At 39.6% G+C, this 26028-nt stretch overlaps 1 protein-coding gene across 1 annotated transcript in view; it reads right to left on the minus strand.

Annotated features, from left to right (window-relative positions):
- The window catches only part of SMC3 (structural maintenance of chromosomes 3), a 28932-nt gene extending 3956 nt beyond the window's left edge, over positions 1 to 24976 (minus strand). The window contains exons 1-25 of the mRNA XM_033149705.1: positions 24759 to 24976; positions 21047 to 21122; positions 20399 to 20437; positions 19800 to 19867; positions 19219 to 19290; positions 19050 to 19129; positions 15922 to 16000; positions 14952 to 15069; positions 13672 to 13847; positions 13465 to 13545; positions 12671 to 12835; positions 11789 to 11910; positions 10624 to 10837; positions 8611 to 8714; positions 7337 to 7436; positions 6693 to 6853; positions 6298 to 6439; positions 5816 to 5966; positions 4848 to 5000; positions 3378 to 3529; positions 2427 to 2585; positions 1844 to 1951; positions 1556 to 1664; positions 753 to 1000; positions 454 to 666 (exon numbers count right to left, since the gene is read on the minus strand). Of these exons, the coding sequence (XP_033005596.1) occupies positions 454 to 666; positions 753 to 1000; positions 1556 to 1664; positions 1844 to 1951; positions 2427 to 2585; positions 3378 to 3529; positions 4848 to 5000; positions 5816 to 5966; positions 6298 to 6439; positions 6693 to 6853; positions 7337 to 7436; positions 8611 to 8714; positions 10624 to 10837; positions 11789 to 11910; positions 12671 to 12835; positions 13465 to 13545; positions 13672 to 13847; positions 14952 to 15069; positions 15922 to 16000; positions 19050 to 19129; positions 19219 to 19290; positions 19800 to 19867; positions 20399 to 20437; positions 21047 to 21122; positions 24759 to 24773 (3105 nt within the window). The 5' untranslated portion in view covers positions 24774 to 24976. The remainder of the gene's footprint in view (positions 1 to 453; positions 667 to 752; positions 1001 to 1555; positions 1665 to 1843; positions 1952 to 2426; positions 2586 to 3377; positions 3530 to 4847; positions 5001 to 5815; positions 5967 to 6297; positions 6440 to 6692; positions 6854 to 7336; positions 7437 to 8610; positions 8715 to 10623; positions 10838 to 11788; positions 11911 to 12670; positions 12836 to 13464; positions 13546 to 13671; positions 13848 to 14951; positions 15070 to 15921; positions 16001 to 19049; positions 19130 to 19218; positions 19291 to 19799; positions 19868 to 20398; positions 20438 to 21046; positions 21123 to 24758) is intronic.
- Between the last annotated feature and the right edge of the window lie 1052 nt (positions 24977 to 26028).

Genomic DNA, 26028 nt, shown 5'->3' on the forward strand with positions numbered 1-26028 from the left:
ATCACATCACATCACCCAATTAAAGTACTCTAATAATTGCTGATTCAGTGTCTCCAAAGTGCACTAAACACAATAAAGTAGCCCAAACTGGTGCTTGCCACTGGTGCTTGTGGCAAAACAAAAAACTTGAATGACAGAAGACTGGGGACTGTATGGGCTGTATGACATATGTACAAAGCTCCTCCACATATGCATGGGTGTGTGTGTGGATAGAGAATCTGGACTGGCTCCGGATCCCTTTTCTTGTGTAGAGCATTGATATGCAAGCAGAGTCTCTTCACACACGCACCAAACACCAATACTCCGTATTAAAAATAAAAAAAATCTAATACCTACAAATACCGGTATTTACAATCTGGTTGGAATCTAGTCTGAGACATGTGCCTCTGTTAGGACCTTTTCATAGAATGAATAAGTTCTTGTTAAGATTTCAGTATGGGTGCCAAATAATACCTGTTTGAATGTCAGCTGGATAGCTTCATATTTTCTGAGTTCAAGGACATTCATCAACTCCATGATGGACTTGTAGCCCCTGTCCAACTCTTCTTGACGTTTTATCAACTTCTCCTTCTGCTCTGAGAAGTTCACAAACTGATCTAGAGCTTTTTTATTGACATGACTGTATTTTTTCAGTTCTGTGTTGCACTGTTCCAGTTTGCGAAATAGCTGCATAAAAGAATTGAGACAATCCATCAGAGCATGGTATGAACCACTCACTGTTTCTGGAGATAAACACTCAACACTTTTGTTACCTGCTTCAGGCTCAAAGTCTGGTATTTTTCAAACGCTTCCTGGGGAAGTGATCCCAATTCCCTGATTTTCTTCATACACTCCTCCTTCTTCTTCAGAAGCATGCCTTGCCGGTTGGTCATTTTTTCAAGCTCTTTTGTGTCATGATTAATAGCATCCATGTGCTCTTTCTCCATGTTCTTCCAGCGCTCCATGCTCTTTTGGAGTTCTTTTATTCCTGCTTCTGTTTTATCAATTGAATTGTCCAGATCTAGTATATCAAATCAAAGAATAGTATAAAAATGTATAGTTGAAATTGAGTCTTACAACATGATATACAAAGAAAATGCAGAACATTGATAAATCTTTATTAATAATATCTATGATTTAAAAATATAACCAGGGTGGGGTGGGAATGTACTCTGGAATGTTGTTAATAAACTCCCAAAGGTGATGAAGAACAAGACAAGAAAATCCAGATGTGCCAGTATAAAGAAATGAAGGTACAAGCACAGCATCTACTACAACTTCTAGCAGCAGCTTCAGAAAGAAGCCATGGAATCCATTGCACTAAGGGAGTACAAGATGCTTTTATAGTTTGTATCCTTCTGGAGGGCTTAATGGGAAGCACAGCTAATGTGTCCAGGCTTGTGGTACCAGTTCTAGTTATTCTTTATCCTTCTTTGTACTATTTGTACTGTATACTCTTTCAATGTTATAATCTTTGGTAAGTTAATTGTTCTTGGAATACTTTTTTAAAGTTAACTGTATTTTAGAATATTTTAATAAAATATACTATATATGACACCTTCAATTGATTACCAACCTTCTGAGCGTGCCAGCGTATCTTTCACTCGTTTGTTGATAGCCTCAAGCTCTGATGTTGTTGCTGTAAGAACAGTGCCACCTTCTGTCTCTCTCAGCTCATTCAGCTCCTAAAAATGCAAAATGTTAACAGCATGCAAGTTCAGCTATAAGTAAACTATAGACTATACTACATAGAAGAGGTTACTTTTCATGGTTTACAATATACTAAGTCACTTTGATGATTTTAAAATAGTGTTTTTTAAAAAAAAATGTTAAGAATGGAGTGGATCAAAATAAAATATCTTACTTGTTCAACTTGGTCTAAGCGCTTTCTCAAATTCTCATTGAGATAAGTCTCGACTCGTGTGATGATCCCCTCAAGCTTGATCCTTTCATTCAAAAGCTGTCTGTTTTCCTATAAACAAAGAAATACATATGGATATACAAAAACAACTAAATATTGTTGGCGGATTGTTTTAAAAAATAAATTTATTTCACAATATTTATACTGTATATTGCTTGATATTAATAAAACCTCAAAGTGGTTTACAAAAATAAAATTATCAGCTAAAACAGTTTGCTGGTATTTCATTAAATGCTTTCTGCTCTCCACTATTTACATACATGTTTTATAAGTACATTCTAGCAAGCCCACTGAAATCTATGGGCAACCATTGATTTCAATGGGTCAGCTCTATGCATGATGAACGTTGGTATCACACTATTTTTGCTATCAAATGAAAAGGACACAAACCAACCAACTGAATTAGGTTTTAATTCTCATCTTACCACTTAAGTGGGGAAGGAAATTGTTCTGAACAGACTTTTGTAAATAATTTCCCAACATTCTTAGTCACAGCAATTTTATTTTTCAATTTAAGTGTCCTTACTTGCTGTAGCTGTCGGATCTCATCATTTAGTGCATCAACTCGCTTCTGGTCCTCTAAACTGAGCTGCGACAGCAGGTCTGTTCCCAGTTCTGCTTTTAAAGACTCCCGGGTTGATTCCATAGCATGTAAACTTGCCTCCAAACTTTGTAAGCTGCGTTGCTAAAGAAAAATTAAATGTGAGTATCATGAAAGAAGCGTTCCAATTTATCTAATTATGTGACCTAGCAGCAAATGCCATAAAATAAAAAAAGGTTTAAACGCAATAAGCAACAACAGCAATCTCACTCATATATGTACCTACTCAGAAGTAAAATCTACTCTGCTGCCTTAGGGACTCTCAGGGAATATGAAACTGGATTGAGAAATAATCATAAGCATTAATATTCTTTCACTTGCTTGATTCATTTTCTTTTCTTTTTTTTAAAGCAGTTAACCTACTGGATAGCACACTGATCACTCAGGATAATGAAAGTATAATCTGCTGTACAGGAAGAGCAATCCAAGCCCTTGTAGGAGGTTTGGATGGAGCGGAGGTGGCCCTTTACTAGACTCTGCTGCTGGGGAAGCTCCACCATCGGGGGAATGCCCACTTGTAAGCACAGGATTTGCTGAATCCTGAGCAGGCCCTACTGCTGTCATATGATGGCAATTAGCCTAATTTAGCCAGGGAACTGAACTAGCAAAGGGGTGTTTTTTTCCTGCTGCCGCCATGACTGGCACAAGTGACTGGGCTGTGGATGTACCAGTGGCTGCTCTATTCCATTAAATCAGCCACTGCGAGTCAAGTGTTAGGATTATAGTTGAAGTTGCAAATGTTCTCAAATATCTGTTGATAGCTCAATCAGCTGTGAGTTCGAGCCCCACGTTGAGCAAAATATTCCTGTACTGCAGGGAGTTGGGCTAGATGACCCTCGTGGTCCCTTCCAACTCTACAAATCTATGATTCCATACCTTAGGCATAAATGTTTTCTCTGACTGCTGTCTCTTCTCTTTCAACATTTTCATCTCCGATAAGATGCTGTCTCTGGAAGCTTTGAATTTTCTTTGCTGGGTTTCAATCTGTTGCATCTGATTCATTAGCTGATCAATTTCATTATTAATCCATGCAGTGTGCTAAGGAAAAATTCTGATCATCATGAACATTATGGATGATATAAAAGCAGTATGTTGTTGGTCTTAAAAAATTGAATCCTTTTACAGCAATAAAGGCTGTTTACAAATCATAGCATATTAACATGGACAGAAATACTACCTTCTATAAACAAATGCAATTCAAGTTACAATGTGGCTGAAAATTGTACTTACAAGCTAATCACCTACCAGACTTGACCACAAACCCAGCAAAAACAATCTCATATGCAATTTTTCAGCATAGCTCCTGGCATATTTGTTCAGTTTCTACAACGCTACTGGTGAAGAGCTACTCTCTACAAATATACAATTAGGGCCCCTTTTTCTGTTCTTCTAGGCCGAGCAAATCTTGACTGATTCTCGGCAACAGAATATACCTACGCCTACACTTTTTCTTAACAGAAACCAGCCCTTCTGAGTTTCCCGAACAGTGACCAAAGCATAAGAACATAAGAAGAGCCTCTGGATGAGGCCAATGGCCCATCTAGTCCAGCAACCTGTTATTACAGTGGCTGAACGGTTGCCTGTCAGAAACCAGCAAGCAGGATTCAAGCACAAGAGCCCTCTCCCCTCCTGTGGTTTCCAGCAACTAGTATTCAGAAGCATTGCTGCCTCCAACTGTGGAAGAAGACCATAGCCATCATGGCCAGGAACCACTGATAGCCATTTCCTCCATGAATTTGGCCACTGCTCTTAAAGCAACCCAAGTTCATGGCCATCGCTGCCTCCTGTGGGAGTGAGTTCCACAGTTTAACCATGTGTTGCATGAAGAAGTAGTTTCTTTTATCCATCTTGAATCTTCCAACACTGCTTCATTGGTTGTTCATGAGTTCTAGTGTTCATGAAACAGGGAAAAAGAAAAACACTTTTCTCTATCTACTTTCTCCATTTACAGGTAGGTAGCCGTGTTGGTCAGCCATAGTCAAAACAAAATAAAATATAAAAAATTCCTTCCAATAGCATGCGCACACGAAAGCTCATACCAAGAACAAACTTAGTTGGTCTCTAAGGTGCTACTGGAAGGAATTTTTTATTTTTTATCTTGTTTTTACTTTCTCCATGCCAGGGTTAATTTTATAAACTTCTATTTTGTCATCTCTTACTCGCCTTCATGCAGAAGACAAATGCATGTACACTGAGAGACATAAAAACTACCAACAGCATTCACACACTATTTGTACCTCAGTCATCCATTCTCTTTCACAAATGCAGTTATTTTACTGAGAAACAGGCAAATAAACAATCCACCAACAACATCCTCCACATGTGAACAAGCACTATGAAGGATACTTTCGATGTTTCTTCGCAGGTTTTCATTGAGCTTTGCTTCAAGTTCTCCTAGTTCTTCTTCCACCTTTCTTACATCTTTCTGCAGTTCAAGTCGAGACTTTCTTGTGTCATAATAACCCCCAGTCAAAGCCCCTCGGTGGCTGACTTGATCACCTGGAGGTGGGGAATATATTTGTTAAGAAAAGATGGTAATCTTATGTAGGGCAGGTGAGTGTGACTTGGTTGAAATGGCCTTACCGACCAAATTGAAAGGCCTAGAAGAACTAGTTAGGCCTATGGGCTGGAGATTCCCCTTCTGCTACTTTTACAGCTCTACCTAAGTTATTCTAAACATCAAGCAATTACATTTGTATGAACTGGCCTTTTCAATATATATTCAGAACAGGGTTTGGGAAAGAACTGTTAGGATTTTAGCCTAACCTCTGATGTTACAACAGCAGCATAATATGTGATTGTTGTATTTCACATGACTGAGTTCAGCTTGAGAAGGAAGTCTGTGTTATTATCTCTTTTATACCATGTGATGTTATTGTATTCTTTTCCTTTTGCTTCTGATTCTCAATGGAGTAAGAAGCAAGATGCCTATCTCTGTCCTGTTGGAGTTTCGGAACAGAGAATGGACTTTGTAGATAGCCTTTAATAAAGTAGCTTTACACCTACTTTTGGGCTTCTTCCTTCCACTGCAAGATGCAGGGATCATGCGTGCTTTTCTCATCGGAGGAGAGTCGCATATCACTGGCCTCTGGACTGTTCAGGCATCACAGCCAGGGAGTGGCCGCAGAGATGTGCTTGGACTCTGGGGCAGTTAGCTGTCTGCCCCGAGCGCATTTCTAACAAGAACTAGTATACAACAAATTCAGCTTATCAGAACACAATGAATTATATCTGCTTTGTTGAATAGCTGACAAAGAGCCAAGTAAACTGTGAAATCCTTTTCCTTTGCAAATGAAACTGAACCTCAGCCATACCTTCCAGAGTAATACAATCCATAGTAAAAGCTCTGGCCAGCTGGGTAGACACTTCCATACTACGACAAATAAGAGTCTTTCCAAAAACGTGCTTGAAGGCTTTATCAAATCTTGGATTGTATCTTAGTTTACTGATCATAGGAATAGCATCCTGAAAGCAAGAATATTAAACAGTTAAAAATAAGTACAAGAGTACTGCATTTATTTTCAGGTACAAAATGTATATGATAAAAAGCCAACCTGGTACCAAAAATACAAATAATTGAAATGTAGAATATAATAATCTAGAATGCAAATTAAAGGAAAATAACATGGCTAAAAGACAGATTTAGAACGGCAACATGCAGGGACATATGAAATACAGGTTGCATCCACCTTTGCAATCATTTTATTTGTGGCCAGAATAGCACTGAAACGATTACAAGTATGTAGGCCTAGAAGGCCAATTTGCTATTTAAAGACGATGATGACGGCAGACTCACATTGGTTTCGGGGTATGCAGTATCTCTAACATCCAGCTTGTTCAGAGGCAGAAAAGTTACTTCTCCAGGTAGATTCATTTTATTGAACTCCATTAATATCTTAGTACTAACTTCATCAGAATCTACAATATGATAAAAAAGCCTAACATGAAAAGAGAGAGAACGAAGTTGAATGAATGAATGTTTTATCCTAAATTAAAACAGAATTGTCTCCTCTCCTACATGCCATCAAGCTCTACCAAGAAAAAAAATCCTATGGAACCAAAAAGTTTTATGCACTAATATTTATTAGAAAAAAGCCCAATTCACCAATCTAAGTGCTAGCAATGGTTTAAAGTTAATATGTTCACATCAAACATTTCTACAGGAAAAAAGCCTCGTAATCAGAACTATACCTGTTTCCTGCAGTAACTTCAACACAGGTGTAGAAAGCAGGCTCACACTCAAAGTTATTCATTACTATTCCATGATAGCCATTCTGAACATGTTGGTTAATGCCTTTGCGACGGAAATGTTCCAAGACTTTGTTTATGCTGTCAATGCCATTTAGAATAGCCTGTCATAATAAAGCAGAATGAACTGAGCTTCCTATACTTTGTGGAAATATCATAAACCCCATCACTATCCCCCCCCCCCAAGGATTTCCTTCACTTTTAGTTATCATCAGTTTTATACCAACAGGACAAAGTTATGCAATGATCATTGAAATGCACACAGCACTGAATCCATTATTTGCTCAGACAAGTTAATATACACAGCTACTGAAGTTTAAGTATAGGGCAACTGTATGCACTTAAGCAAGTGATTGGTGACCACAGAAGCCAATTTTAAAAACCAGTTTGGTTTGTATTTCCAAAGCTTGGTAAGTCACAAATAGTTGTTTAAATACAAATGTATTTGTCTTTAGACAGTTTTGATTTTTACTTTTGGCCTGACCATTCCCCACAAAATTCTTCAGAAGAAAAAAGAACTATAGCATTTGCAATATTAGTTTCTGAAAATCTCTATCATAATTACGACAGCATGCTATGACTCTCACCTTTCCTGTTGCTGCTCTAAGAAGCTGCTGTTTCTTTTCCAAGTCTTCCCGTTTTGCAGCAAGAGCTTGCTGTTCTGCATTCTCTTCTCTCCACAAGTAACTGAAAAAATAGTACACTTCCATATTACAAAACGTATCTTCAAGGAAAAACAGAATAAAATACCAGATAAGGGTAGTGGTATTACAAAGTCTCTAATAACCTTGTCCTAATTTAAAGCTCTCCGCAAGCATTTTTTAAAGCTATTAACTCCTTTGTTAAATTTCTTCTACAGTGTATAGCTCCTCAAACTGATTTATTATCCCTAACAAGAAGAGGCAATATGTAATATATCTCTTAAAGTATCATTCCTTTTTTCTAACACAGCAAAAATCCTTGCCACCAAGATTGGAAAACAAAAAATTAGACAGACAGTACTTCATGCAAGCCCCCTGCCTCCAGGTTTCACATTTTGGGAAATTTAGAATATTTTTGAAATAGCTGGAGTACTAAAAGAAGGGCAAGGGAAAGTTGGAGAACAGCCATCATATGTAGGAAACTGGAATTAAACAGAACTAAAAACCAGGCCCTAATTGCTATAATCCATGAATGAGGTTCCCTCCAATAGTAAAACAGTGCTTACACATTCTCAAACATTTCTCCAGAACTATCATGGCTATAATCTCTGGAAAATATGAAAGCTCAGATTCCCAGGAAGCTATATTCCACTCCATAATTGTTTTCTATCTCAACACAGATTCTGAGTCAACTCCATGGGCTGGAGTATAACAGTGCCTATACTAGTAAGACGACAAAAGGTCAAGCACAGCTATAATCTTTGCTTCCAGGTACAGTGCACTCTTCTGTTACATGGATGAATCCAACTGGTTCCCTTCCACTGACAGAAAGGATTTTGATTCATAAGTTGTGTGCTCCAACATTAGAGGATGAATGGTTTTCTTCAGTCCCTCTTCCCTTCTGCAACTCTCAGTCACCTGCTAAAACCAGCTCCAGAAAGTTGAGAGACCCTTTAGAACAATGTCGAAGGATGGCACGGGGACAGCAGGAGTCATCAGTAATAACAGCGTTTCCTCCTTTTTTTATTACCAAACATCTCTATTGGAACAAAAGCCCTATCCTGAGTGTGAGGGCCCCCAATGGATTGTACCCTATACCGATAATAGTTAAACAATGAAACCATATTTGTTAATGCCAGAGTAATCAATATTTATATACATCACTGTACATATTCACACAACATAGTCAGATCAACCCTAAAAAAATAAAAAATACTAACTTTCTCTCACTCTGTAGTTCGTCTTTTTTGTTCTTCACTTCATAGTATTTTCTGTCCAGTTCTTCAACACGAGCTTTCACTTCATTAAGATCCTGATCCAGTTTCTAATGCATAAAAGGAGGTATTTTAAAATTCAACATCTCATGATTTTAACTGACTCCAATACATTTTGTTCCCTTAAGCAGCAGAATTATGTTCAGAATAAAATAAAATATACTATTTACAGCTTGTAGAGAACACTGATAAGAAACTAAAGCTGCAACTGAGCAATTTAGACTTTGGGCTACTTTCAGTATAGGGTACATTTGACTACAAAGGTGGAACAGTCATATCTGACAATTGCTTGGAAGGTTTTCATTCACGGCTTAAGCCCATGCGAAGAGTGAGGTGATATGGAGTATGCTATTTATACTGTACTGGCCCCACATACTCCAGATCCATTTTACATCTGCACATTGAATGAGCCCAGGTGCAACCTGCACAATCTTTGCTCTGCAAACCCCACCCCCTGCCCCCATTCAACATGTCCTATGCATGGAAACATGAGAGACCAGGGTAAGGGGTTAGTAGTTCACACGGGGCAGGATTGGCCAGTAGAATTCCAAACTCACACTGCATGTCTTCTAAAAATATTCATAAAATAGGATGACAAAATATAGGGTTGAACTTGAAGCTTACTTAATTATACCATAATTACACCTCCAGTTTTTAAAACAACATCCTAGAACTTTCAAGATGATGGGTTACATCCAACAGGGAGTTCACACAAGGTAGCTCACACAAGAACTACCCATTCCTTCTTCCTTCTCCCCACAACTCCCCCCCCCCCGCCCAAAAATGTATTCGAAAGTTACAATACAATACATTTTCAATCAACATATCCCCTCCACAGACACCTCTGTGATGCTGGTGGCATTAAAATATCCTGCTCTTCATCAATAAAAGATGCCATTGATTAGTCACCGATGGTATGCCTCTTCCCCACCGATTCCTAGGTGTCATGACCTGGGGACCCAGATGGGTGTTGTGGCCTATGTCAGAACCCATAGCAAGCACACCTATGCTCACCCCCTCTGTCACAGAACACATCTCTGATAATGTACACAACTGACCTCAGCTTGCTAAGTGCTGAGTCTGCTTAAACACATTATCACAGCCACAACCACAACTGTCCTGTATTGGAAATGTACTTGAAATATAGCCATCTCTCTCCTGCATGCTTATTTTGCAAGGAATTCAGTGCTGTCTTGGCCTTGAAGCTTGGGCAGCTTGCTAATTTTCCCTGCAACCCCCATCTGTGAATCGAAGCTGCATTTTTGTCTTTTTGCTAACAAGCAGTGTCTCTCTTATCAGCTTCCAAAGCAGAGAAAAGCAAGCTAACCTTGGTAGATCTTCAAAGAAGAGAAGCAGTACATTTTTCTTACCCAGATTAGGCTTTATGTAACAGATAGCAGAAAGATTGGTAGCATAGAATGCAACATTTGTATGAGTCCATAGTAAATTTATATTCTTTGCTTAAAACTATGGTATTGCGCAGTATGTAGGAGCATGTCTTGAGCATGCGTAGAGATAGCCAATTAGGATGACTTAAGCTTCTGTCATAAATGCGCTCTTTTCTATAATATTATTAAAGTTTTCTGCACCCTTTGTTTGGGGTCCCAGCTTTTCGAAGATATCTACTGGGGCCTCTAGATTTATGCTGCAGCAACACATGCTGAGTTTGTCTTCTTTTGGCTGAAGGGTCAGCGTTTTTATTCCTCCTTTGTAGGGTAACACCACAAGAGAGTTTCCTAATGCCTCCTTCTCACATTCCAGATGTTTCTCAAGGGTTCCCTGAACCTCAAGAGTATTTATGGGAGAGAGGGGGCAAGGAATTTCCATTGTGCCAACATGGTGCTGAACGCAACTCAATGCATATGAAGCCACACCCTACATACAGAAACCCTATTATATACAGTACTTATAATTTACCCTGATTCAAATATTTTTATACCACCAAACTCAAATCCTTACACTATACTGCTCCAGATTCTTCTCTTTGTTAGCCTCAGTGTCTTCTAAATCTTTATGTATAGCAGCAATCTGCCGTTTCTTGTCATTGATGGCTTGATCTAAGGATTTCAGTTCTTTTTTAATCCATTTATCTCTTTCTTCTTTTGATGTAAACTGACTTCCTCGACCTTGCTTTGCATAAAGATCTGTTCTTTCCTGGGTGGCCTGTGCCAGTCTGTTGGAAGAGAAAAACATAACTGAAACCTTTTAAAATGAAATTATAATGCTATAAACCTAACAGAGAAGCATGTTCTTCATATTAACATGACACATCAAATTTGAATTAAACTGTAGCAGGGAACTGAAAGTCATTTCAAGAAACACTTGTGTTCTTTTCTTTCAATTTTGTAATTTAACAATTGCTTCTCTTTTAAACTTGTTTTATCAATTTCTACTCAATCATCTATTTCAACAGGTCGCATAAAGCAGAGAGAGAGAGAAAATATTTGAATTTTTTTTGATAGTGAGATAAGATATATACTATTTCCTTTATTTTATACTGTGTTTTGCTCAAATACCTATTATTATTATTTTGGAATTTTATCAAGCTCTCTCGTTTAACTCCAACAATTAACACATTTACTTGGGAATGCAATGGGATTTACTTCTGAACAGACATCTCTAGGACTGCACTGTTAGGCTCAGATTGGTCAGCACTTTCAAACATAATCCCAAGCCTCTCTCTGTTGACAGAAAACATTTTGTTTTCAAGTGGCAGAAGGAAAACACTAAGCTCTTCTACTCATTCCTGTGCCACTACCTCTTACAGAGCACAGATCCATCCATTCTACTAATATGTCTCTTCTCTCTCTTACAGGGAAGTTCAAATATCATAGAATCCGAGTTGGACGGGACACTGAGAATCATATAGTCAACCCCCTGCAATGCAGGAATATGCAGCTGTCCCTTATGGGGATTGAAACTGCAAACTTAGCATTATCAGCACCATGCTCTAACCGAGTTAACCATGCCAAATGTATTCCAAATTATTTTCTTGCTCATCACATGATCTATACTAGAACCTTTCCAATTCCTTCACAAAAGAAGAGCTTGTATATGCAGAAGTATTCCTCATTGCACATGCTAAATATATCCCTTTCATACCACTGCTAATCAGCACACAGACCTGGCAATTCCTCGTTCCTCTTTTTCTTTTACACTATTGAACTTTGGTTCTGTTTCTGCCAGTTCTTTCTGTTTTTCTTCAATTTTCTCAAGAAGTTTCTGCCTCTCTTTCAAGAGTCTTTTCTGGAAAAACAGACAATATGAAGGTCAACAGTAAGTAAGGGAAGTTGTTTATCAGAATGTTTTTGGGTGTGAAAGAATCAGTAGCTACAGAAGTACTAGAAATTCTATGTTCAGAAAAGCTTTGGTCCAGTTTACAGCTTACCAAACTTCAAAGCAGCATCTGTGCATCCCCAATTTTAATAGAGCTACTAAGCAATAAGCTATCATGGACTGCTGCCTTTAACAAGAACAGTAATCTGTGAACAAGCTCTCCTTGTGGAATGCTATTAAATAAGCACTTCAATAAGGAATTTATATGGACAGCACGAAAGCTTGATATAGTTCAAATCTGAAATTGGCTACTCTTCTAGATTTTCTCAATATGTACCAACCATAAACTATGTACAGACTTCTGTTTACTCTGCATCCATGGCATACCCAGCACTGGCTTGGAAAGTGATATATAAACAAAGTTAGCCATAATCCATATCTACTGTTGTTTCTTATGAAATACTGTACTTTAATGTGTTACCCACCCCAAACCAGTTTTGCTCCAAACAGAGATAAAGAAAGATGTTGCTGTGTTTTAATTAGAAAGACAGGTACTCTTTTTTCACTACGGCAGTCTAGATAACAGAGAACTGTCATCGTACCCCAGCTGTCCTTTTATAAAACAGAAGAATTATTTGCCGTGCAGTTTTTACATTCTAATGAGAGAGTCCCAAAAGACAAAATAAAATACACCTTGACATGTTATCCTACAACTAGCCTCCAGCCTTACCCGTTGTTCACTATTTCCAGCCAGTTCATCTTGCAGGTCTTTTGTTTTAAGCTCTAGTTTGGTCCTCTGTTTAATCTGTTCCTGTCTTTCAGCACTGAGCTGCTCCTTTTCTTCCTTCATAGCTGAAATCTTGGTTTTAAGTTCTCGGACCTGCCGTTCAATCTCCTACAAACACAACACATCAACAGAAGATTGGAAAAGTACAACAGGTCACATAATTGTAAAACTAAAACAATTCTCATTACATGATGATAGGTCTAGCCAGGGAGGTGCACATATAGTGTGACATGTCATCATGGATGGAAACATGCAATTCTGCCTTTTTTACACCCCATCCAGAGTCTCTGTTGCTTGTTACTGTCTATGGATTAAGGCAACTGTAAAAGAGAAGCAACTACTTACTCATGAGCCCAATCTACGAGGACTTAAGAGCAGCCTTGTTCAAAGATTTAAATCTCCCAGTTGAGAGATCTACTGAGTATTTGATTAACTTTTATTAGTGAGCAGGTCCTCCTACACTTCTGAAAAAATGACCTGTTCTGCCTTTAGAATGGCAATTTTAAGGAGAAAAGTTTGTGGGGATGAAAAGTTAAATTCTTCAGGGGAGCAAACTCTTATCTGACAGAATGCCTTGTTTTAATAATTATTTAAACTGTGTATTTTTTTATTCTGCGTTTCACATTAAAGGTATTTATGTAGTTTGTTTTTTTGTAATGGCTTTGGCTACACAAATAAATAATAATATTTGTTTTAAAACAGTTATTTACATCAGAAAAAGTTCTGGAAGACCTCACCTCCATTTTATCTCGAGCATCCTGCTGTGCATCTCTTAATTGCCTTGATTTTTCTCCACTTGTTTCCCTTTTGGCAGAAAGCTGGGGAAAAAATCCATTGTGGATTAACACGCACAACATAACTATATTTTTAAAAACTACATATATTGAAAAACAAACGCTGGCAACGAAAATATTGTAATAATAAATAGTTTTTAAATGGTTTACCTCATCAAGTTTAGCCCTGGTTTCATTAAGTTCCTGATTATAAATGGTGTACTCCAGTGCTCTTCTCATTTTATCCCACTTTTGATATTGAGCAAGCTCTTCTTTCTCCTCTTCCAAAGTATGTAATCGCTCTTCTATATATTTCAACAGCTCATTTATTTTCTCCCTTTTCCCCTCTTTAAAAATGATTTAAGAAAGAGTTTAGAAGACTAAGTTAGTGCAGACAATAAGTATCAGGAACCTGTCATTAAACGGGACAACAAAAACAACTACATGGCAGAAATGCTCTTTTAAACAACATATCCTATCTGGGGAAAATCCACTAAGCATAATAGCTTGCATTCTCAATGGTTATGATAAAAAGTTGCCTATGGTTTCATTATTTAAATTAAATCTCAAAATCAATTATTCATATTTTCTATTGTTTAAAACAACCAAATGATAAAGCAGAGTTACAACACCATTAATGATTTAAAGGAAAACTCAAGAGATTAATTGAAAGAGACTCCTCATAACATGAAGGCATGTAGCAAACAGCTACATCGTAACTAGGGATAAATGTGCAGTTCTCAGTCTGATTCAGTACACTGCTCTCTCAGGAAAATCACCAATAACTTCAGTAAGCTCTTTGGGAGAGTAGCTGGATTTAGCCATGTCATGTGCACCTTGAACAACGAATCAACGTGACTGATTTATGGTAGGAAACCCTTTTCCTAGCCAAGGTACATGAACCCTTCTGGACAACAATCTGGGGGTTACATGCTAGTGGTGGGAGAGGCAAGAGGGAAAAGTGGGTGGAGCAATGAATGTGAATTTTACCATTTTACAGTACACTAGTTTTACAAACACCCCCCTCTCTCTTCCTTCTGGACAAGCAAAAATCATTATCAGAGTTCAAGGACACATTTCAAGGACACACTAAGCAAAAACATTCAAGGTGGGCATACAGTAGAGCTGGTGGGGTGTGTGGCCTGAGGAGATGGGGTGTTAGAGGCCTGATAGGCTGTATTTGGCCCTTGGGCCAGAGTTCCTTCCCCCTGCTTTAAGGGGTTAAATATGCACAATGCTGGTAGAAACATGCAAATATGCAGTTGGACCATAATGGATGCATCATAGAATTCTACACCATAACAATAATTTCCAGATTGTGTCCAAGTCTTAGCTCATTGTTTCATATCCACTGTTTAAGTGCATTCTCAGCAAGCCAGAAAATACACTAAATATATCAAAGTAACATGACATGAAAATATTTTGAAATGCGACTGAATGATATTTTTTACCTGTTTCTTTCATTAAGGAGATACTCTCTTCTTTACGTTCATCATATACCCTAGTGCCAGCTACTTCTCTTAACAGTTTTAATCTCTGAGAGTCAGGAGCTGTGGCCATCTGGTTGATCTAAAAAAAGGAATAAGAATAATGTAACATTTTGGACACGGTTTGAAAAAGCAACAAGTAACTATAAAGTTTTTCATAAATGCTTTTTCAGACGAAAAATTCTTGCAACACAATCTCCAATGACACTGCTGCAGCAGCATTAGCAATGCTGAGCAGATGTCACTGTCAACACAATACTAGGCATTTATGTGCTAGAGTCAGGAAAAGACTTGTGCATTTTGTAACTAGTGTTAACATATGTTTGGTGAAAACTCAACCAATCTATATGCCTAAAACTGATACTGTCAGTTCTATCTGAGCATACAAAGTTATATGCAATTTTCGCATCTGAAAATATGACTGTATAGGAGATTCTATAGAAAAAAATAATTTGGTCTAATTAATTTATCACTGCTCAAATATTCAGTTTAAACTGTCACTATCATTATGCTACTGCTATACTCCAACGCCATAAAAACATAACTGACAAAAAGAATAACACAAGAATTGACGTTACAGGTAGGTAGCCGTGTTGGTCTGCCATAGTCAAAACAAAATAAAAAATAAAAACATTCCTTCCAGTAGCACCTTAGAGACCAACTAACAAAAGTTTGTTAGTTGGTCTCAAAGGTGCTACTGGAAGGAATTTTTATTATTATTTTGTTTCGACAAGAATTGAAGCATGCTAACCAGATAGCAGCTACAGTCACATATCATGGGATTTTTCAAATTATTATGAACACATCCAATGATTAAAGAAATATACATCAATTAAACAGAATGTAAAATAATATATCTACTTATTTGAGAACTATTTATTTTTCACATTAAAGTTACTATTGTTCTTTGTTCAAAGGATAGTAATCATCATACCTTTCCTTGCTTGACAATATAGTAGGGGTTGCTGCGAGAAAATCCAGCACTTTCAAGAAGGTTCATGACATCATTTTTCCTAGAAGCAAGTTTTCAAACAGTAAAGCTTTCAGTGGATCAGTTTAGAATGAGCTAAATAATACAGGACAAAAATAACAATTGGCTTGCTTCCATTAGACTCAGACATGGAAATTTCTTCTGTTTCATTTAAGTGCTTGCTGCTCAGTCCTCCTTCTACACGGGAAGTAACAGGTCAAACACAGATGGCAGAATACAGTACTTGCTACTGAAATATCATTGCCCCCTTTTCCCCAATTCTTGGCACCAAACATTTGCAATTCATTGGCACAAACTCTGCCTTGTCCTCCAAAAATATTTTAGGGATAATTTGGATGCTGCGAATAAGTGTATCACCAATTTAGGTGATATACTTGTTGGGAGCAGCAACTTAGGTGCTGTTTAGGTTTGCATGGATTCTCATTTAGACAAATGAATACCTCCAACAGGAGTGTGAAATACTTGGTGCCCTGACCTTATGTATTCTTTCCCTATTTTCTTTCTAATAGGCATTAACTGTCAGACATGACCACCATAGGTGAAGACAATTCTTTTTTAATGCAAAAGACTCCAGTATAAAGTTAACCAATTATTTGAAACACCTGCCTTAGGATAATTTTCAAGAAACTGTTCCAGGCAAGCTGGGAAAGCTGACTAGCAGTGCAAACTTCATGATCACTCAGAATTGAATCCCTGGTATGTACTACCTAGCACATGGCATATACTCTTTAGCACATGCTTTTATAATAGAAACCAAAGTATTTTATCAGCTACAACATCTGTACAGCTAAAAACATACCTCCCTGCCTCACGTATACTTTAAATCCAAATATTCTAAACATTGTTTCTCAAATTGTGTGTTGTGGACATCAGTGAGCCTTGGCACTATAGCCCACTCCTTGGTGATGCAGCAGTCTTTTGGTTGAACAGACACTAGCAGCAGCACGACTAAAAGTAATAATAATAAACTGAGAATAGAGAGAAGGGGAAAGGAGAGGGAAGTTATTGTAGGAGAAATACCATATTTTTTGCTCCATAAGACACACCTGAACATAAGACGCACCTAGTTTTTAGAGGAGGAAAGGGGGAAAGCCCTGTTTTTTTGAGTATCAGCTCAAAGTGGTACAGCTTCTTTTGCAAAGGGAAAAGCCCTGTTTTTTTGAGGATCAGCTCAAAGTGGTGCAGCTTCTTTTGCAAAGGGAAAAGCCCTGTTTTTTTGAGGATCAGTTCAAAGTGGTGGTGCAGCTTTTTTTTGCACAATTTAAGTATGAAAGGGAAATAGGACAGGCAGTGGGAGAGACAGGAATAGAAAATATAGGATAAAAAGTTGCCTTCACTTAAGAGTGTCTGGATCAGCAATGCAGAGGTGAAGTCATATAATTCCAAAATCATTGTATGTACAGTGGTACCTTGGTTTACAAACGTAATCTATTCCAGAGGTCCGTTCTTAAATCAAAACTGTTCTTAAACCGAGGCGCGCTTTCCCTAATGAGGCCTCCCACCGCCGGTGCCCTTCCACCATTCCGATCCCGTTCTTAGACCGAGGTAAAGTTCTCAAACCAAGACACTATTTCAGGTTTTGCGGAGTTTGTAAACCAAATTGTTCTTAAACCGGACTGTTCTTAAACCGAGGTACCACTGTACTTAGCCTGAGAAAAGCTAAACTGCTGCAAGTAGATTGCCATTGCAATAAATTTAGCAATTTCACACAGAGAGATTAGATACCACTAGACAATTAAGTCACTAATTATCATCAGATTATGTCAACTGCCTTTATTCTGTTCCTTGCTCAGCCCCCTGCATTGCTATTTTGTGACTGGTGGGCCTCAGTCATTTGTAGGCCTCAAGTGGCCCCTGGGTTGGAAAATTTGAGAACCTCTGCTCTACAACATTTAACTGCAAATGTTGGAGATATAAAACAAAACAAATTTGGATTTTGTTCTTGCTTAATAATCCTTAAAAGATCAACTATACAGCACAGGATTCATCTAGCACAAGGACTTCTGCTTCCACTACAGAGCCTTCCTCCTTCCTGCCCCTGTGCTGCCCAAAATTGACAGTGGGGTTTTTGGGGTTATTTAATGTTGTAATATACATTTATTGACTATCAGTTGTGTGCAGGAAAGGCTTAGCCTAAGATCAGGTTGCCAGTGGGAGTGGAGTTTACAAGACTCCCTACACTCTTTTGTTTCCCTCCTCCCATTCTTTTTTCCCTTTTCTCTTTGTGCTTCCTAGAACAAGCGAAGAAGGAGCCATGTCGCCATGGCTCCCTAAAAGTGAACTGAATCTGTCTAAAATGATATTTTAAAGCCTGCAAATTTACTAACCTAATTTTACAGGATCCTTTTTGTAAGCAAACCAAGAACTTTTCCTTTAAAGTAGTTTGGAACCTTTTTTTCTTTTACTGCCAGAAGATGGATACTTGTTCGCTAGAAACTCTGTGAGTTACACATTCACTTATTTGCAAAAATAAATGCCTGTGATTTATTCCAACATGTGCTTCCACGGGGAGCGTTTGTTTAAAGGTGGATGAGGGCAGATACAAATCTAACAAAGCTTTACTGTGCTTGGAGCAAATGCCAGTGTTGGACTGTCTCTTCCAAACCTCTCTCCCCAATATGGAATAACACCCCCAGAACAGCAAGCGGCGGGTGTGCAGACAAGGTGCAACTTTCAGCAACGTCTTGGAGAGACAAAAAGATTGGAAGAGCACACCGTTGAATTCCACCTACAATGTTTCAAGCCCCCTGCCCCACAAACATGAAGACTGAAACAGTAATCAAAACTGTTTTTCAGAAAAACTGAAGACTGGGATTTTCTAGGTTCAAAAATGAACTTGCAGGCATCAGAAGAGGACCCAGCTATGAGCAAGCAAGCATCACATACTTGTCATTCATCCTGGATTCCTCCTATTCATTTGTCAACTAAATATAAAACATCTCTAGTTGACTTACATACATGATTTTTAAAATGATTGTCAAGTTTAACAATAAAACATCCCCCCTTAAAAAACTGTTATGGTGTACATTTAAGCCAGATTTGGTTTAAAATAAAAAAGGAACTGCGCTTACGTCACCATTTTCTTGTCTAGGAAATACTGGTCCTTTTTAGCGCCAATGACTCTGCGAAGAGATACTTCTTCTTTATCAATCTTAACAAAACAGAAGGGCAGATATTGCAAACTATGCCTCTTAATATAAACTAAAGAAAACAAGCTGATGTACACTATTTTTAACTTACTGGTAACCTGTTGTCCGAGTTGTCAAAGATAATTTCCACAAAAGCAGAAATAACACGAGGACCTGTGCCTTCCTAAGAAAGATCATCATATTAATCCACATTTTAAAGTGTGTACTTTGTATAACAATCTCCCCCCATGCCATGCCCATTTTTCAGTGATTTAATAGCTTATGTAACAACTTTTTTTCTTTTGTTTTCTAAATTAGAGTGCTCTAATGAAGCCTTTTGGTGGGAAACCACTAATGAATTTAAGTATGAAACTAAGCTAACTTCAGATTCTCAAGGGGGGGGGGGAATCTGTCTGAGCATGTTCAATGCCTCTTGTTTTAAGTGTACATCTGCATCTCTAAGCAAGTAAACTTTTTCTAAACAGTGGAATGCCTACTGTTTATTGAGGGATTTTTATTCCATCTTTCCCCTTAAAGAGTGCCCAAGACAGCTGATCAAGCTTAAACCCAAAAAGTATAAATAATAGCATCACCTACTTATCATTTCAACAAATGCAAGTAACATGCACCATTATTCCAGCTAACTATTTTACAACAATAACATGCTCACATTTAACTGTTATCTCCACTTACATGCAACAAAGCCAACCTTTGCTCAGGACGAAGATGACTGAATTCATCACTGAGAACAAACTGAATTGCTATAATGAAGAAAATAAAGTAAGATGCTAATTTGTAGGATTCTGTTCAGAAGTATTCAAAACTATCAATCAACAGCTTTTATGAATCTCTTATAAATAACAGCATAGGTTGCATTCAATGTGTTGTAAAACATGGACAAATGTTAAAGCGAGGATCTCTTCAGGATTTTTTCAATTACTTCAATTTGAAGCAGAACCCAGATGCCTGCCCCACAATGACCAACCACATAATAATAATAGCAACACTGGGAGAGACACAATTTCCTGCTTTCATCTACCCTCTCCCCCCAAAACACACCCTCCACTAGTGGACACTCCACTAGGTCCACTGCCAGGCATTAGCCAGCTTCTGGCCATGGATATCAACCACTAAACATGCCACCCACTCAGCAAGTGAAGGAGGTTGCAAGAGGTTGCATCTGTCTTGCAATTAACGTTCCCCAAGCAATGCACTTCTCAGGCAAGGCACATAGGGATATGGAAGGAGTTGGAGCAGACATTTTAGATTATTATACATAAGCTTTCACTTACCATAGAAAAAGTTGCTTTTTCCAGAACCATTTCTGCCCACTAAAAAGAAAAAGTAAGTTACACATAAGGGTCAGGTTAAATTGTGTATTTTCAGTAACTAAATGTTTCTAAATTGAGGATTATAGACTAGCTGTAAAACAGATAGACAAATGTATGTAAAGAGTGGAAGATCAATGAAAATAAATTATAAGGTTGGCCGAACTGCCACCTGACCCATCCCCATGGGACTCCATTGTATGTTATCAACTCTGCAGCTTAGCAGAGTGAGAAAGACTCTTTAACATGTTTGTCCTGTATAATTGCCCCCTCTCATTTGAACGCCAGCAACAGCCAGTCACTCTGCATGGGAGAGCGAGAAGGAGGAGATCAATTCATTTGTCTATTTTTAGTATTGTTTTTTATAGAGTGGTACCTCGGGTTAAGTACGCTTCAGGTTACATATGCTTCAGGTTACATACTCCACTAACCCACAAATAATGCTTCAGGTTAAGAACTTTGCTTCAGGATAAGAACAGAAACTATATATACACTCAAGGAATAGCAACCACCTCACTATGAAAAACAAATAATATTCCTATCACCTTCATGAAGAGGCTCACTTAAATGATACACATTTAATATTATAGTCATTGTCCTAGAAAAACTTACCAATGACATTATGCTTTGAACTGAAGGGATCTACTATAGTCTGATCTCGGTAGCTTCGGAACCCCTGGATGATCACCTGAAATAAACAAGTGCAAGTTTTTAAAGTGGCCAGCAATACCATCATTAATTGCTATCTGCAGTTTTTATAACTACACGTTTTAAAAGAGTAATATTTTTCCCAGGTTACAATATTCATTGTTGTACTTTCTAATTAGCAGGAAGCATACTTGGGGAAGGACTATTCTCTATAGTCACTAGGAAGCTTTAATGGATAAGCAGCTGGAACAGCAGCAGCAGCAACATCCACTGCTCTAAAAAAATAGATGTTATCTATCTCCAGGTTTGTTTGTTTTTACAAACTTTGTATAACATTGAGAAAATGTTGTTAATATTAATTATTATTAATAATATTAATTTATACAGTTCCTAATTATTACAATCCTATAAAGTTGCCCAAAATCAACAACTCATCAAAGATACACAGAAAATAAAACCTGGTTTTGCTGCATCAAATCATACCCTTTACATGGCATTGCACTGGCCCTCTCACATTTGGCTCTTCAACCCAAACTCTATAGGTGATTAGGACACAAATTTAACAATAGTGTTTACTTTTTACATTTAGCCAAATCATATTAAATCAATAAACTCTTTAAAAAGCCAGATCTTGCCAGTGTGATGTGTAAACATGAAACAATACCACTAATTACTAAACAACTAGCATCATAGAATGTTTGCAATTCTGCTAATACAATAATTTCAAAAAAAGATTTCATACCCAACTCAGTAATTTAAGTACATGAGTTCAGCCTGCAAAGAAGCCACACAGGAGCCAAGCCTTATCAATGCTTGGAATGTGGGGAAAGTTTTGCTTGACAGCCAATTTTTTCAGCACTTAAGAGAATCCATACAGAAGAGAAAGCCTATCAATGTTTGAAGTGTGTGAAATACCTCACTCAGCACTCATACCTAAGAAAGCACAAGAAAGTCAACACAGGAGAGAAACTTTATGAACACCCAGATTGTGGGAAATGACATACAGTACTCAGAGGTCTCATCGTTAAAGTCGCCAGACGACCCACTCTGGACAAAAAGAGTGCATATGCCTACAGTATGGGAAATATTTTTCTTACATAGCCCTCCTTGCTAGTCATCAAAGAGTGCATACTGGAGAAAAACCTTACAAGTGCCTTCAAGTATCAGTCTGAGCACACACCTCAGGACTCACTGCAGCTTGCACACAAGAGAAAAACCATATAAATGTCCCGAGTGTAAGAAATGCTTTAGTCAGTACGGACATCTTTTGATCTATCAGAAAGTCCACATATGACAGCAACAAAATCATGCTGAACCTTGAAAACCCAATACAACACAAACTTTGTAGACAGGTCATGCCTCCCTAAACAGTGGAAAACACTGAAGCAAATCCACACAGGAAAGGTATGTATGAATGGCTTTCATGATGGGAAAAGACACTGCTTGTATAAACTATCTGTTCATTTAAAAATGAAAATTATCCAGGGCTAGTGGGGAGAGAAGGAACACATATAGGAAAGATCTGTGGATAACATCCAGAAAGAACTTAAGATTCAAAATAAAGTTTTGATAAGAAATCTGAAGAAACTGCACAATAGGGTATAAAATGTCCACGTCGTTTGAAAATTAGACAAAGAGTTGTAAGCTGAAAAATGGTTCCTTGCATCTCTTTTTGTGCTAGTTTTTGACAGCGATGCATGTTACCTTCCAAATGGCCACATTTGCACATGATGCTAAACCGTATTTTGTTTTGAACTATGCCATAGTTTAACATGAATGAGCTACCCCTGCTTTTTCTTGGCTAGCATTGTGTTGTGTGCACCTAGTTTTTGGTTTGAAAGAAACCACGAACACCTAGCTAGAATAAGTCAAGGGTAAATAAAATGCAAAAAAAAAGCCCACAGTTCACAACAGTAGTTCCACATAGTGCAGCTTGAGAAAGTGGAGACGTCATCTTTAAATTCAATACTGTATTGCAGGTTTAGCTTTCAGCTTATGTTAAGTGTAAGTTTCAAGTTTCAGTTGCAATGTTAGCTGATAAGCTGAAGAGTGGGCTGAAGGTAAAGTTAAAAGTTGAGCTTTGGCTAGGTTTTTAAACTAGCTAGAGATTATTACGTTTTTATCTCTCTTAGCTCCAATGAGAATGCAAATCAGAGACTCAAAGTGTCCTTGGGAGATGCAGCTTTTCACAATAGGCAGGCAGGGAGCTGTCCTATGTACAACTGTCAGGAGCCATGCCTCAATGCTGCATTAGGAGGATTTTGGGCATCCCATGGCAGGACAGAGTTTCAAACAAAGATATGCTCTCCCAAGCCCACATTCCTAGCACATTAGAAATGCTGTCTCAGCAATGTCTATGCTGACTTGGTCATGTCCACAGAATGGAAGATGGTAGGATTCCCAAGGATGTGCTCTACAGCCAATTGGCAGACCAACTCTTGTGATACAAGGATGTCTGCAAAGATGACATGAAGGCTGGCAACATCAACCCCACCAAGTGGGACGCAGTGGCGGAGCTTCATGTTCCAGCACTGGGAGGCGGAGCTGGCGTGCATCCTGGGGGCGTAGCACGCTGTCTGTGGGGGTGTGGCGCCCAGTGCGGGCGGGGGGGCAGCCGCAATGGCACCCCACCAGGATCGCGCTGCTGGGGGTGATGCGCTCCCCCCACACTCCTCTTCCTCTGTTAGTGGTAGGGCGTCTCTTGCAGAAAACTGCAGTGCCTGCAGAAAAGACAGTCTGGTTGTGCATCCACCAGAGGAATGACAGCACCAAGAGAAGCAATGCCATGGTGCATCTGCAGCAATACAACCGGATGCCTTCATCTGCCCTAGCTGCAACAAAACATGTCTCTCCCCTATTGGTCTCTACAGCCACAGCAGGCGCTGCAATCTTCCAACAGTTTGACTTCACCGCCAAAGGTGAACTCTCCCTGAGACAGATGCACAACTACGTGCATGGGGCCTTTCTTCTATGGCGGAGGCGGGGTGGATGACGACTGTCCAACCATGCAAGCCCACCTGCAATCTGAAGTGTTGCAATCCAGGTTTGCCCCCCTCACCTACTACTGTTGGTGAGATGATAGCTTTTAAGCACAAGGCAGGGGCCTTCCTTTAAGGCCTGAGAAGGGAATACATACTTTTTTTAAAAAAAAGCATTTCTGTTTTCTAGCATTCACATAATCCTGTCTTTTAGCTGGATCCTTCCGGATTCTGAAGAGGAAAGTCCACCCCTGCAAAGACACACCGCTACCAATACGGTATTCTGAACGTCCGCTCCAGATGGGCCCCAGAACTCCCCAGTGTTTACGTCTCTCCCCGCCATGCACTGCAATATGCAGGCCATGGGCGAAACCAACTGCCCCTCCTCCCCCCGCCAGTCTGAGAAAGAGGACGCCCCCGCCTCTCACTCGAAAGTGGGATCCGCCAGAAAGGCCCTTTCGGCGATGACAGTCCCGGCCGCCGCCCCCCTCTGTGGAATCGTCCCGTGAGGAAAAAAAGCCTCCCGAGCAAAAAGCCGCCGCAACCCCCCTCGAGCCGAAGCCCCTCTTCTCCCTCCGCAAACCAGCTCTCCCCGCCACACACCCCCAGCGAAACATCGTTGCCAGCGTCGCGTCCCCCCCCCCCAGCCCCATCGGTTAGATACTTTAATGAAGCCGCCCTCCCCCTCCTCCGTTTACCTGTTTAATATACATGCTGGCGGCGGCCTCTCCTCAGCGCTGAGCCCGCCCCGCTCACAAACCACGGACAAAATGGCGGTGAAGCCTCCCCGATCCCTTTCGCCGCGGAACGCACCACTTAATCTCTGGAAATAGGAGGGTTTGGGAGTACACCCGGGAAAGGAAAGCACGAAGAGGCAGCGGAAGGCGCCCGTCCCTTCCCGTGTCTTGAAGGCGCTGTTCTATCTGCGGTTTTCGCGTCGCATTCAGGACTCTCTGAGGTAGGCCCGAGAGCTAATAACGCGTTTCCTCCCCCCACCTCGTAGGAATTGGTTCAGCCCAACATGAACTTGTGTTGGGCGCCAAGGCGAGGACAGCCAATGGGAGCGGGAGGAGAGCGCCAAACTGGAGACGGGAGAGTAGTGGAGTGGGCTCCAGCGCGAAGAGGGAGCGCTAGAGGGCGCTCGTCATTGTAGTGAAGGCGGGGCAGGGGTCGTTCTTCGAGTGCCAAGAGGGAAGTGCCAGCATTCTTGGGAATCCTCCTGGTGGCTGCAGAAGTACAAAAAGAAAAATCGGGGAGGGGATAACGAAAGAGACAAACCCTAAACGGCCCGGATCGAAATGATGACTGGTTGTTGTTGAGGGCGGGGAGCAGAGAATTTATAGGTGAGGAGAGGAATGGACTCTCATGGAAAAAAGAGGATGGCGACTAGTTCCCTGCGCAGGGGCACTCCACGCTGCAACATTTTGTTGTAGGTTCTTGCAATGCATGTACCGGCTTTTTTCGCATGTGTATGCAGCAACATGTAAACTACCCCAAAAAGTTTGCAGTGTGCCCAAGGTCCTTTTGTTGTTGTTCTTTAGTTGTTTAGTGTGTCCAACTCTTCGTGACCCCATGGACCAGAGCAGGCCAGGGCACTCCTGTCTTCCACTGTCTCCCGCAGTTTGGTCAGACTCATGTTGGTAGCTTGGAGAACACTGTCCAACCATCTCGTCCTCTGTCGTCCCCTTCTCCTTGTGCCTTCAATCTTTCCTAACATCCAGGTTAGGAGTCTTCTCATGAGGTGGCCAAAGTATTGGAGCCTCAGCTTCAGGATCTGTCCTTCCAGTGAGCACTCAGGGCTGATTTCCTTCAGAATGGATAGGTTTGATCTTCTTGCAGTCCATGGGACTCTCAAGAGGCTCCTCCAGCACCATAATTCAAAAGCATCAATTCTTCGGCGATCAGCCTTCTTTATGGTCCAGCTCTCACTTCCATACATCACTACTGGGAAAACCATAGCTTTTAACT

Source organism: Lacerta agilis, chromosome 5 (genome assembly GCF_009819535.1).
Source record: "Lacerta agilis isolate rLacAgi1 chromosome 5, rLacAgi1.pri, whole genome shotgun sequence".
Lineage (NCBI taxonomy): Eukaryota > Metazoa > Chordata > Lepidosauria > Squamata > Lacertidae > Lacerta > Lacerta agilis.